The 14223-nt window shown below is 37.3% G+C and overlaps 1 protein-coding gene across 3 annotated transcripts in view; it reads right to left on the bottom strand.

The window, feature by feature from the left end:
• The window catches only part of VCAN (versican), a 114000-nt gene that overhangs the window by 61594 nt on the left and 38183 nt on the right, over positions 1-14223 (bottom strand). For 2 of the 3 annotated variants that reach the window (XM_017893435.1, XM_017893437.1), the window contains 2 exons: positions 11318-11611; positions 1136-4096 (listed from right to left, as the gene is read on the bottom strand). In XM_017893435.1, coding sequence (XP_017748924.1) covers positions 1136-4096; positions 11318-11611 — 3255 coding nt within the window. The remainder of the gene's footprint in view (positions 1-1135; positions 4097-11317; positions 11612-14223) is intronic. The other variant, XM_017893436.1, reaches the window with a different exon arrangement.

Below are 14223 nucleotides of genomic sequence, written 5' to 3'. Positions count from 1 at the left end.
AAAAAAAAAAAAAAAAAAAAAAAAAAAAAAAACAATTCTTCTATTCTGTCTTCTCAGAGCCAGGTCAAGAAAAACATGAATACTTATTCATTTAATTCTATATGAAAATGAGAATACAGCAAATTAACAAAAATCCATGATCTTAATTTCTAAATTAGAAAGAGACAAACCTGAATTGATTTATTGAACTGCATTTGCTATATATTCTCAACTCAGCTTATCAAATGTAAAAGATGGTGGGGTCTCACCTTTAGACAGCAATAAATCATATTTGATCATGACAACTGCAAGTATTAATCAATGTAAACAAACAGCTTTTAAGGGTTCTGTCAGAGAGCTAAAATATTTGAGTGGAATAGAAGGCATCACAAATATTCCTAGCGGTAAAAAATAATTAAATCATAAAATAAACAACGTTACAGCCTGATTTTTAGGAAGCAAGGATAATGCATACATAGCCACCTTCTGAAATTACATTTAATACAATAAACTATAATACTCCCTACAACTAAGCTAGGTTGTATTTGCTCTAAATAGATAAAACCACAGTATAATACCCCAAAACAACAGCATAAGAATATGTTGCATTTACATTAAAATAACACTTACATTAGAGACCTATTACCCACCACACAAGTCATATAATAAACCTGTAAAATCCTGGAAAAGAAAAACCAAAGCAAATCTTTAAATATCTTTCTGTTAACCTTAGGGATATGCAAAACCATTTTAGCCATCCACATTGTAAGTACTGAAGGTTAATAGTTAAAGACCAATGGAATGTTAACACAGTCTAGTGCTACACTTGAGTAGTAATGTATGAAAAGACACTGAAATTAAAACATTTTGTTCTGCATGTTCTGAAGTGATGTAACAGTGATGATTTGGTTATATTAGATGACAAAGCAGGGCTTCTTATGACTTTTAACATAAAATTGTATCTAACATTCTTCCACATTGTTTAACATATTCTTCCAATTCTTGTACAAATATATGAAGCTAAAACATTTATTTTTCACACTCCAGTTATCTTCTAATGGCAGCATTTGGTATGTTGATTTTTTTTTTCCCAAAAGTAACTTTCAAGATAAAATGTGGATTGCCTTCAATGGCAGTCTAGAAAGCAAAGACTTACCTGTCTTGTTTTCTCTGACCTCAATAATATAAACATTAATGTCAGGGTGGAATTTTGTCCTTGCTGGGGTCTGTGGTGTAGAAAATGCCTGAGGTCCAAAGGCCTCTTTGTCTTCCACAGTGGGTGGTCTTGTTGGCTGTGTAGCGGGAGGACTTGAAGTCGTGAAATACTCTCTATCAATATCGGTTTCTGTTTCCTTAGCTACAATATCTTCAAGGGTAGTAGGAGGAATATGAGATGTTGATTCTCCAATGATTACCATGTCACTGGTTGTTTCTTCACCAGGTTCCCTGTCGATGAGAGGTGGTTTCTTAGTAATCGCGGAAGTTGGCTTGAGTGCTGAAGTTGTGTGAAGTCTGTCTACTGAACTGAAGGCAGTGGTAATATCACTTGGAACTATGACTTTGATTGTTGAAATTTCTATGAGTTCTGTAGCTCTGGGCTTTTCAAATAATCCTGAGCCTAAATCAATATCCTCTAGGGATATTTTCTCAGTAGTGGTTTCTTCCATAAGCTGGGTAACGTGGGTACTAAAAGGACTCAAAGATGACGTAAATCCTGTTGTACTACTACCTTCTGTTTCATATTTTTGTTCAGGCCCTGGACTTAAAGATACTTTTGGCCCAATGCTTGGTGTTAGTGTTACCACTTCAACCGTTTTCACTTTGTACTCAGTTATAGCACCTGGTGGATAAGACACACTGTGATCAATTTTTCCAACTGGAGTTGTTTCTAAAACTGGGACCCTCTCAGAACCTGTCAACAATTCGTCTTCAGAGACTGTATACGCTGATCCATCACCCTCTTGTTCATCCAGTGGTGTTACTGCCTCCTTGGGAGTCCAAGCTGTAGAACTGAGAGCAGGAACTGGTTTCTCTGCAGTCTGTTCTTTCCAAGGGAATTCTTCCTGAGTTGTTCCCTCTGTGAGTTTTGTTGTTCTCATAGTTTCCGGAAAAATAGTCGCTTCAAGGTGAATCTGATCAATGACACGTATGTCTTGAGAGGGTTCACCTAGAACTTCATCTTCTGATGGAACAGAAGGTACTAACACTCCCCAGTCTGTCTTGGGAATTACAGAAAGAGGAATGGTATGGGAAGAGTCTACATAAGTAGTAGGCTCTTGGGTGCTACTATAACTAACAAATGCTAATCCTTCCACCTCTGAAGTGTGTGCAAATTGGGGAACAGTAGATACTGACTTAGAGAGGTCCACATCTTCTACTTCACCCAAAGCACTTCCTTCTGTGGTTGCATAAACTCGGCCTTCAGTGCTTGTGATAGGTGGAACTTTTTCTTCAGTTATAGAATCTCTCGAAGTTGACTTTTCTGCAATACCAATTGATGTAGTTGGCTGAAATCTAATTGTGAATTTTCCATGGACTGCTATGTCTTCATCAGTAATCTCCTCTAACTGCTTTTGAGTACTATCTGGAATAAGAGTAAATTTATCTGCTCCATCTTCAGTGAAACTTGGGATTTCTTTATCCTTTCCATTCATCCCCACAGTTGTGAGTAAGGCAGGGGGCAATTTTGAAGAGGCTGAAGGTTCTGTAGATTCTAAAGGCTTGGATGTTATATTATCTTCATCCCATGACCATTTTGATATGGTGGCTGCTTCAACACTTAAAGTACTATGGGTCAAATGCACTATTGTAGTATTTTCATCATATTTTATAGTACCTGGAGTTGCTGTAAATTCTTCCTCCATATCTCTTACTTCTGTTGGCTCTGCACTTAACTTTGTTGTCAATGTTGGGAAATCAAAAGACTTGGTCATTTCCACAGAAGACTCTGTAACATGAATTGGCTCTGAGGGAGATGAAGAGAGTTTCATCCCAGAGAAGTCTTCTTCTTCTGTTTTTCCCATAAATGGGCTTTTAGTGATCTCTTCTTGTATTTCATCTACATAAGTATCTGTTCTCATCTCTGGTATTAGTGTTTCTGTTCTTTCTCTCCTATGTGTCATTTGTGTTTGTGGAGAAGGATAAATAACTGTGGAAATTCCTTCTACTAATATTTTATCACCAGAATAAGGAAACAATTCTATTTTTGTATGATGCTGTGATGGAAAAGGTGTAGTAGACAGATATTTACCAAAAAAATCTTCCATTATCCTACCATTAGTTTGTCTTTCTTCCCAGTCATCCATGGATGATCCATTATTGTCGGGCATAATTAAAGGTGAAACAGTTGTGGATGCTGAGACTGTCTCCAAGTCCTCTAACTGAGTGTCGGTGGTGTCTTCTGAAGTCTTTGACACTGTAATGGCTTCAGGCGTTTGGTCAAAGATCAAGGTGCTCTCATCAGATCCAGCTGTAAGTGTTCTATCTTCATCATCCTCTTCTCCCAAGGTGAATCCATAGTGACCTATGGTTACCAATTCAGAAACAGTGCTTACCGTTTTCTTTTCAGTTTTGGATTCCAGGGTCATTCTTCCAGTTACCAATGGTGTTTCAGTTACAGGGAATTCCTTGGAAGGAATGTGCTTTAAAATTTCCATTGATGTTACCAAAGGACCCACTTCTATTTGTTCAATCTGTGTAACCGATTCTTGTGTTTGTGTATCTTCCACGACACCATCCCATGAATCAGTGGCATAATGAGAGACGACCGTTGTACTTTGGAGCACTTCGTCCTTAAATTCTGATATATCTGGCTTTCCAAGAGGTCCTGAAGCAGAAGGTGAGTAGTCATCTATATCCCAAGGCTTCTTGCTACTGCCAATAGGTGTGGGTAATTTGGTGGCTAAACTATCTGTGACAGCCTGAGGTTGGACTGTGGCTTTCTGTTCAAAATCGACAATATTTCCCACAGGAGGGAACTCTGTTGGAATGACAGGTAATTCATCAACTAAAGGGATGATTGGTGTAGTTCTATCAGAAACCATTTGTGGTTCTTTGGATAAACTGGGTGATGCAGTTTCTGCGAGGATACTCAAATCGATGGTTGTAGCCTCTTTAGCTAGAAAAATAATTTCAAAGAGTTGATTAGATAAGTCACTAATAAAAAGTTGTATGCCCAGTGTTTGTTAAGTGCTCCTGAGTATTTTGCAGGGAGTATTTTGGGGTCACCCAGAAATGTTCTGTGATGGAGAGGAGTCTTAAAACTATACTTGAATTGACCCAGGGACAGATAATTGAACACTTAATATCATAAATTGATCAGTTGTTTTACCTTATAAGGGTTATCACTGCTTTTACCTAAAAGTATGCATGACTGTTATCACTTAAGGAAAATTAATATTATATAGTTTTAAGATAAGGAAAAGCTCCCAAAAATATAAATGCAGATTTTGGATACAGTAGATTGTTTATTTACCAGAAACTACAGTGTCAATTTGAAGCCTCACAGGAGAATTGAGCACTATTCTTCTGGAGGCTTCTGAACCCTGCCTCTAGCTTTCTCCACATACTCCCTTCTTTTCAAGTTGCTGCGCATTATCTCAGGGGAGAGGGTGTGTCTCAGATTGCAAAACAACAAAAAAGCCACATCAAATGTATCCAAGTTACATATAAAACATTACATTGGGCCGGGCGCGGTGGCTCAAGCCTGTAATCCCAGCACTTTGGGAGGCCGAGACGGGCGGATCACGAGCTCAGGAGATCGAGACCATCCTGGCTAACACGGTGAAACCCCGTCTCTACTAAAATACAAAAAACTAGCCGGGCGAGGTGGCGGGCGCCTGTAGTCCCAGCTACTCCGAAGGCTGAGGCAGGAGAATGGCGTAAACCCGGGAGGCGGAGCTTGCAGTGAGCTGAGATCCGGCCACTGCACTCCAGCCTGGGCGGCAGAGCGAGACTCCGTCTCAAAAAAAAAAATTACATTGTCCATAATGTGGAGACTTTCATAAAAACAGGATATTAAAACTTTTTAATACCACTCTTCACTTGATCCCAGGTGTTGGACATGTGTCTTCATCTTTCTTTCAACTTCATGGTGTAGATTTGCTTCTAATAAATTATAAAATGTGCCTGGCAGAGGCTGGTTGGCATTTATTGTAGTTCTACATTTTGTTCTATGTTCTACACACTCTGTTTGTATCTCCTAAGGATCTTGTTTCCAGGCTTACTTTAGCCTGAAACACAAATGTAGAACAGGAAGTAAAGTACCCACATAATGTATTTTAGGTCTGTAATTACAAATCACCAAGAACAACCCTGAGCATCAGTAAGAACAGGCTCAGGCAATATAAAGTAACATGTCATCATAAAATGCTGCATTATAATGTCTCCAGATTTACAGAGAATGGCCTGGCCTGTTTAAAGAAATTTAAATTGTATATAAAAGCAACAGTTTGTAAACAAGATTCTTTCTCAACACAGGGAAAAGGCAGCAGCCTAGTATATAATGATTGTTTTATTTTTTAATAAAAAAATCAGTATTTTTAAAAATAAAAACCTATTAATAGTTGCCACTGAACTCGAAAGAACTGTCCTGAAGAAACCTACAGTTATTGTTTTGCTATATCCTATAGGACTTAAAGCTAGTTTTGTGAGTAAATGCTTGTTTGCCCTGAAAAGAGGGGTAATAGCCATAGTATCTATAGTATCTTCTTTTTTACTTTTCATAATTCCAGAACAGGAGCCCTCAAAAAAACAAAACAGGCTACCTTTTAGCTCCATTTGCTCTGTAAAAACTTAATCATAAAAGGATATGATTTTATTGTAAATCAGACTAGGGCTGTAACAGGTTCCTTATTTTTTGTCTGGCACAAGCTGTTATTAGTTGTGGTCATTCCCCAGACCATTTTAAAGCTCAGCTTCACTGATTTTATCATGAACATTTGATGGTTATTTACATTATGATACATTTAAATATTCTTTAAAGTCTGCCATTATTTATCTTTCTAATATTAAAACAAAACTAAACCAAAAAAGAATTGGAGTTTAAAAACATTAAATAACCTTTTCTTCCTCTTTTCAAAGAAAAGCTTTTTCTACATTCATTTCTTGGAAGAAGCGTTGTTCTATTTTGATTGACATGAACAACTTAAAAACCCAAAATGTAGATGACTATTTTAATTCAATTCTCTATCCTCTGAAATTCCATAACCATTACTTCATTTAACTGCCAAATTTCATGTTTGTCTTATAACCGCATTCTTTGGGGAAATAGTAAAAGATACATACAGAAAAGTTCCCATGGAAACATAATATAAATACTTAGCAAACAGCATATTAGAGAAAATTTAATCATACTATTATTAATAACAACAAAAAAAGCTAAATTTACTTTTTCCCTCTGAGTATTTCCTTGGCTGATGAAATTAACTTAGAAACAGGTACAACTGCATAAGGGGCTATGAATCCAGGCTTCCTATGTTCCAATCCAAGCTCTCTGCTAGCAACTTTCTACAATGCTATGAAAACATGTTTATAGTGTTTTAAAAATTGACTCATATTTTTAAAACTAAATAACTGGATTTCATTGTCAATTATTACTATGGAGTCTGCTGTTGCATTCCTTCCTCTAGTCCTGCTGTGTAATAAAGTGGTAGCAATATGTCCTAGAGAATCTGTTCTAGAAAGCCAGTATTTATGTGACTTTGTTTTCAAAAACAAGAGTTTTCAATAATTTTAGAGCCCTATTTAAAAAAAGAAAAGGTCTGTTTTTAATTAAGTTAATTAATTCTACTACTTGGAATGGAAAACCTCAGACTTCCTTTTCAGTTTGGGTGGTTTTTTCATCAACTTAACAGCTGATTTTGATCACAAGTCAGTGTATCTGAGCATCTGTGCCATTTGTTTCAGCCATTCCAGAAAAGGAAATAATTTTATAAAGCACAAATCTACAAAGAGATATTTTAAGAATAAATACCACTGTATTCATGATGACTATTGTAAAGGTAAAAACAATTCCAGATTATTCTAACAGTGTCCTTCCAATAGGTGCATTCACATGGAGAAGTTTTGGTTCTGGAAAACTACCAGTATTCCTTCAACTTTATTATTGAGGAAGCCAACATAAATCAACACAATTCTTTTCCCACAAAAGTTCCTTTCCAACCTTTGCAGCTGTCTGCCCACAGATGTTTCACATCACTGTACTTATGGCATTTTTGTCCTATGGGCCATCTTCTCTGCTTCTGCTGTGAGACATGAGACAGATTTTCCTAATAAAACTTAAAACCCCTATTAGCAGCATGATAGTCAATTTAACTCATTCCCATGCTATCTACATTATTGAGAAATGACTAATTTTAACTTGGTTCTTCTATATTAAATTTGTTATACATAACTAAATGTAAACATGGTTAGAAAACTGTAAAGACTGGAGCAGTGGAATTACAATTCAAAGCATCTTTTTAAATTTATATGAGAGACGGAATGCTAACAAATTCAAATTCAATAAACAGGAAACATTTGTAATATACCAATTGGGGAAAGGTTAGTTTTGACACGTGGTCAGATTATGAACTAGGGCACACACAAAAAAGATAATGAACTAACCACAGGTTAGAAGGGCAGGCCAATTTTAACAGTGAATGAGTATATAGGATAGGATAGAAAGTGGTGGGAATTAATGTAGCCTTCTCTAGACCACCATTTTGATTTCCAAGCTTAATCATAAATAGAGGAATGTGAAAAACGATGATGAAACTTCAAAGCAAGAACCTATCAATGATTAGAAATTTGGAGATTGAAACTGTAAAACAAGAAAATTGTTTCAGTTGGAGAAGATGCTGAGGGAAAAATAAACAATTGTGATCAACAATAGAAAGGGCTGTTATTCAGATTTTGGTCTCCAACTCAAAAATGAAAACATGGGTTCAAATTCAAATGCAAAGTACTTAACTAGAAAAATTATCTGAGAGTGAAGGTCATGGAATATTAGAATGAGTTTTCTAGGAAACATGTTCCATCTCCCTCTCTGGAGATAATTAATAACATTCTGTGAGAGATTATCATGAGTCTTGAATGGTTTTGATTCACTTAAGTTTGGGGATGTATGAAACGATCTTTCAAAGCCTTGTATAACTCTCCAACTTTCACAGAACTTGCTAAATTCTGAAGTCAAAAAAATAAATATGCTAAATTGTTTAATCATTAGGAGAAGATATACAGGAAAACTTTATCTTACAAAGACATTACTTTGCCTACTTTTCAAATTTATTTGAAAAAAATAAAGCCTAATTTTATATTTTCTATCTGTTGTTGTGAATGTTTTAGTCAGTGACTTTGTGAGGTAAAGGGAATTAAAGTAAAGTAAGATTTGGCATTGTTCATTCACCAAGTGACTTAAAAAACACTTTCTACATTTGGTGGAAGCAAACAAGAAAAATATGGTTATATTTCTAAATTCCTCTACATAACCAGCCAGCTGTATATCTCTGAAATCACTTTTGGAACTGTAGCTGAGGCCATGACTCTTACGAATTTTACCCTTTAGTCACTACTTGACTATGTGGGAAAGGTGGACATCAATTAAGTCGTTTCGAAAATATTTTTCAAATTATTTAAAAATATATACTAGGCCAGGAGCAGTGGCTCACTCCTGTGATCCCAGCATTTTGGGAGGCCGAAATGGGTGGATCACCTGCGGTCAGGAGTTCGAGACCAACTTGATCAACATGGTGAAACCCCATCTCTGCTAAAAACACAAAATTAGCCGGCCATGGTGCTACATGCCTGTAATCCCAGCTACTTGGGAGGCTGAGGCAGGAGAATCACTTGAACCCCGGAGGTGGAGGTTGCAGTGAGCTGAGATCGCACCATTGCACGCTGGCCTAGGCAACAAGAGCAAAACTCCATCTCAAAAAAAAAAAAAAAAATGTGTGCGTGTCTATATATATATATACACACACACATATATGTGTATATATACACATATATACATATATGTGTATATATGTGTGTATATATATATATACACACACTAAAAAAAAGTTTGAAAAATAAATTAGAAAATTTATTGGCATTATGTGTGGTTTAAGAAAGGGTTCTAGGAAGGGCGTGGTGGCTCAAGCCTGTAATCCCAGCACTTTGGGAGGCCGAGGTGGGCGGATCACAAGGTCAGGAGATCGAGACCATCCTGGCTAACACAGTGAAACCCTGTCTCTACTAAAAAAGACAAAAAAACTAGCCGGGTGTGGTGGTGGGCGCCTGTAGTCCCAGCTACTCGGGAGGCTGAGGCAGAAGAATGGCGTGAACCCGGGAGGCGGAGCTTGCAGTGAGCCGAGACCATGCCACTGCATTCCAGCCTGGGCGACAGAGCCAGACTCTGTCTCAAAAAAAAAAAAGAAAGGCTTCTATATGGCTAAACTCTTTTAACCTTCTATGCGCTGAATGAATTCTGAATATAATAACATCTTAAGTAGGAAATAAATAAGAATCTAGCCACATGCTTAGGTGGGAAAAAAAGCAAAATATGAATCCATTATACTTACAAGTTATATACATGAAATGAATTAGAGAGATAAAAATGAATATAAACTTTTAAACATTTTTTGAATTTTGTGCAGATGTTTGTAGGTGGTTACTCTATTTAAACATAAGTACCTTGTTATTTCACGTGTATTTTTCAATTAAATAAATAATTTAAAACACATAAGGATAAATTCTTTAATAATAGTCTTTGTGGCTATAGACAGGCTTTGATTTAAATTTTACCCACAGAGAGACGAAAAACGTTGTTTAAAAGTTTTCCAGTGCCAGTTTTATTAATAAAGCACAAGAAAATATCAAATAAGGAAGTCAGGCTGGATAATTCTACTCCTTCCCTAATTTAACCTCTCCAACGCCTTCCCCACAGCATACCAATCTGATTTTGCGCCTTAATTATGTCAGTCACGTAATGTAAAATTGATTTTAGAGCCTGAAGTACTTGAAAAATCATTGTTGTGACAATGTTGCTTAAAGGAATGTACATCTGTCTACTTTTAGAGATAAGGTTTATGTTATTGTTGTTTTCCTGAAAATGATTAAGGAAGAATTCTGTTGTTTCAGGGCCTGAGAACAAAAGCTAGCATTTCTACAGCCTTTATGGATTGACCAGCTTGTATGAAGGTGATACACAACACATGGCTTTAACACTCAGAAAGTTGAGTCTAAGGGAGGAGATCCAAGCAGAGGCTTCTTAGCTAGGCGATAAAAGTGTGAAAACAAACCTTTGGGTTGCATGAACATCCATTCTACTGACCACTTACAACATCACAGTCTGTGTCTTTTTGGTTGCTTAAAAATGCCTTTGTAGTTCACTCTAGAAATCAATTATATAATAAGCTAGTACATTTTGTACTCATTTTAGTGACATATTGCTATAACAAGATACATTGGAAATGTAGTCAAAATTGTTTACAAATTTGTTTCAACATAACCTGACTTTGTCTTGGACATACCCAAGGTCACCAAAATTCTGGGAGATCTTTGTTTAGCTAGCACAGTACAGATGGTTCAGTAAATATTCCAATGAGATGCTAGATTACTTGCTCTAATTTGCATACTACAATTATGATACTTTATCATGTGACTATTGCTATCATTATTTGAGGACATCTGGAAAATTAAAATAATTATGAATGTTAAGAAACATTATTAAAAAAACAATGTTAATTAGTAAACCTAACTAAAGATACTCTGTTATAGGCTGCAAAGAACACATACTGTACTTCAATATGATATTACAGAATGATTAGAAGGCATGAATTTCCATTACTTGAAATAAATGGAGATTTTTATTGATAGTATAGTTCGTTTTTAGTTATGACTTTTTGAGTATCCATGTCAGCTTCAAGTACTCACCTGTAATTACTGAAATTTAAATTCTCTGCCATCTCAAAGAAAGAGAGTAATACCAAAGACAAAATAAACAATCTTAAGGATTTAATTCAGCCTCACTTGGCCTCAGGACTGTAGCACCAATAAGCAAATTGCAAAATTTAGGGACTGCAATTAATATAAAATACTCAGAAATATGCTCTGTGGCTCTGGACAGAACAAAGCACAGTCAAAGCTTAACCTGATATTTCATCACGCCTCTAAAAATCCTTTCGTCAAAATTACTGTGGTTTTAACCATATCACTGCTGTTCAGTTTGCTTGCTTTTGAAAATCACTGAACTGTTTCCATTCCGTGCACAAACTGCAAGACATGGAATCCATTCCAACGGCTAGTTGAACATCAATGCATGCTTCGAAGCATTTTTTTTTAATCTGTAATTTTTAAAAAGGTATCAAACACTTACGTTTAAAGCAGTAGGCATCAAATCTGCTATCAGGGGGAGGGAAGCCTGTCTGGTTCTCAAAACGATACAGGGTTCTCACCCCAAGTAGACCACCTCCACACTGGGCCCTGGCCACAGTCACAGGGTGGCGCACGCTGGCATCCGACAGCCACCCGTAATCGCACTGGTCAAAGCCGTTCCTCCACGCCGCCTGGAGTTCCCCCACTGTTGCCAGCCTGGCGTCCTGGTTTTCACACTCTTTTGCAGCCTCCTCGAAGGTGAATTTACTAGGGGCAGTAAGGTGGAACACATCACCTGGAAAAAGAAGAGGGGAAAAAAAGCCCAAAGTTTTATTATTAATTCCTTTCCTGTTGGATAAATATAGTGGGGGAGCAATTGGAGGAGCATGTAATACTTTTTCATGGCAAGGTAGCAACTTCTGATACTTGAAAGCAGAAAACATAATGGTGACTTAGCTTCGTTATAATTATGAATATATAATCATAAATAACACATACCAGAGAAGTTTTATTCTGTACGTGTGTGTGTGTGTGCATTGGCCATAGAATCAGTCATTTGATAATAACATTTTATAATACATTCTTAAAAATAAAGAAATCCTTCTGAGTGATTCTTTAGATTACTATCCAGGAATTTTTGTTTGTTTGTTTTTTTTTTAAGGAAAAAGCCTGCTATGTGCTTCCTAACATTGCATGTTGGAAGGGAAACCCTGCATTGAACTGCCACCAGAGTTATTCCACTTTGTTTATCCTAAAATCAAATAGTAATTATCCGGCTTTCCTTCTCATTTATAACTACCAACAAAAAGAATTAACGCCATTAAATAAAATAAATAAATAAAAATAAGAAAACCTCCAGAAATGTGAAGATGTGAAGGGCTCAGAGCGGTACGGAATTCTACTTCCTGCCTTCCGGTACCAGGAACAGGGCTGCCATGATGGTCAGGAAGGTTGTGGCCTGCACAGGAGCACCGGGCCCAGTGTGTAGGGAGGGCCTAGGTCGCCTCCCTCTCAGCCAGCCAGAGAAACTCCAGCCTCTTTGGAGAAAGCCTTTGTTTCACTTGCTCTGTGCAGAGGGAGCACTTTTTGCTAATTCTTACAAAGACACCCCAAGTGCTAGCAGGGGCTTCAACTAGGTCAAGATACTTTTTTTTTTTTTTAGGAGAATCGTTTGAACCCGGGAGGCAGAGGCTGCAGTGAGCTGAGATCGCACCATTGCATGCAGCCTGGGCGACAAAGCGCGACTCTGTATCAAAAAAAAAAAAAAAAAGAGAGAGAGAGAGAAAAGACTACCCTGCTCCGCCACCTGCTCGGGCCCCAGATGGAGTCTCACCTTGTCGCCCAGGTTGGAGTGCAGTGGCACGGTCTGGGCTCATTGCAACCTACACCTCCCGGGTTTAAGAGATTCTCCTGCCTCAGCCTCCCAAGTGGCTGGGATTACAGGCGCCTGCCACCATGCCCATCTAATTTTTGTATTTTTAGTAGAGACAGGGTTTTGCCATGTTGGCCAGGCTGGTCTCGAACTCCTGAACTCCTGATTCACCCGCCTCGGCCTCCCAAAGTGGTGAGATTGGTTAAACAGATTTTTTAATTTGCTGATTGATTAACAAGAAAAGGCTAGACAGTTGCTTTTTTTTATTACCAAGTCTAATTAGCAGAGGGTATATTCATTATCATTTAACATGTTACAATGAAAGATTCTGGAAATTTTAGAGTTTGTTAAATTGGACTTTTACTTAGCTAACTAACATAACAATTTGCTGAAATAAATTCAACACAAATTAAATTATGTTCTTCACATGTGAGCAAAAGTAACCAAAGACAGAGGCAGAATTAGAGAATACCTAAGCCCATATTGCAGGCAGGAGGAGAAATGAAAACTGAAACAGAAAGTTAAAATGTTGATAGCCCACTATTATAGCTGAGAGTCCTATTTCCATCTCACTGAGGCTGACCTCTGATTCTGTGATATATTAGACAACTGGGATCCAAAGAGCTGTCATGATTTGGATCTTCATCTGACTAAATCCAGATGTAACAAGCAATTGTTTAAAATGAATAGTGCTATTACTTTCTCTGAGTGGGCGATAGCACTATAAAACAAGAAAAATTAGTCATGGGGAAAATGGCCAAAGCACACATATCAGCTTTTCTCACTATATATCTAAAACTGCTATTGAGGAAACTAGGCCAAATTTCAGTGAGAGCTATTTGAAGAAGGGAGAGAGAAATTACTTTCACCTGACTGAAAGACGTGGTAGAGGTGAACATAGCTTTTTATTCTTAATTATCTAGTCTGGCAAAGGACAATAATCTCAAATACAACAATACACTCAAAGAAAAAGTTCCCCCTCCCTGCTCTCACAGTGTCTCCCTTCCAAATAAATTTTAAAAGCATAAGGGTCACAGTGCCAGTTACATAGTATGTATTCAATAAGATTTGTTAAATGAATGGCACTTCAAGTTCTTATTAAGAAGCTAGGTCTCTTTTATCCCCCATCCTTCCTAACAACACATTAAATAAAGCTAACTCTGCTACAAAGCTTTGGAGAGATGGCTGCTGCCTGAAACAGGAATTTTATCCCACCGTAGACTTGGCTCAAAGCAACATGGAGAAAGGCGGAGAAATTACATCACCCTGAACAGCCTCCTTCACCTCAGAATAACACTTGCCTGAGGCCTGAAAGGGCTGCAAGTGTAAAGAAGGCAGTGTGCCAATAGTTTTCCCTGAGAGGTAGAACCCTTGGACTTGTTATTACAGCTGGAATATTAGTTGTGTTACCTTAGTTTCCTGCATTTCCTGAGATACTCCTACCTTGAGGCAAAACTACCATTCCTCTTAAGTAAGAAGTGTGATTGGCCAACCACAGCAGGGCAAATAAATATAATTAATTGAGTAAAACTCTG

This window comes from Rhinopithecus bieti, unplaced genomic scaffold (assembly GCF_001698545.2).
Source record: "Rhinopithecus bieti isolate Rb0 unplaced genomic scaffold, ASM169854v2 scaffold_23411, whole genome shotgun sequence".
Taxonomy (NCBI): Eukaryota; Metazoa; Chordata; class Mammalia; order Primates; family Cercopithecidae; genus Rhinopithecus; species Rhinopithecus bieti.
This window is presented reverse-complemented; position numbering and strand designations above follow the sequence as displayed.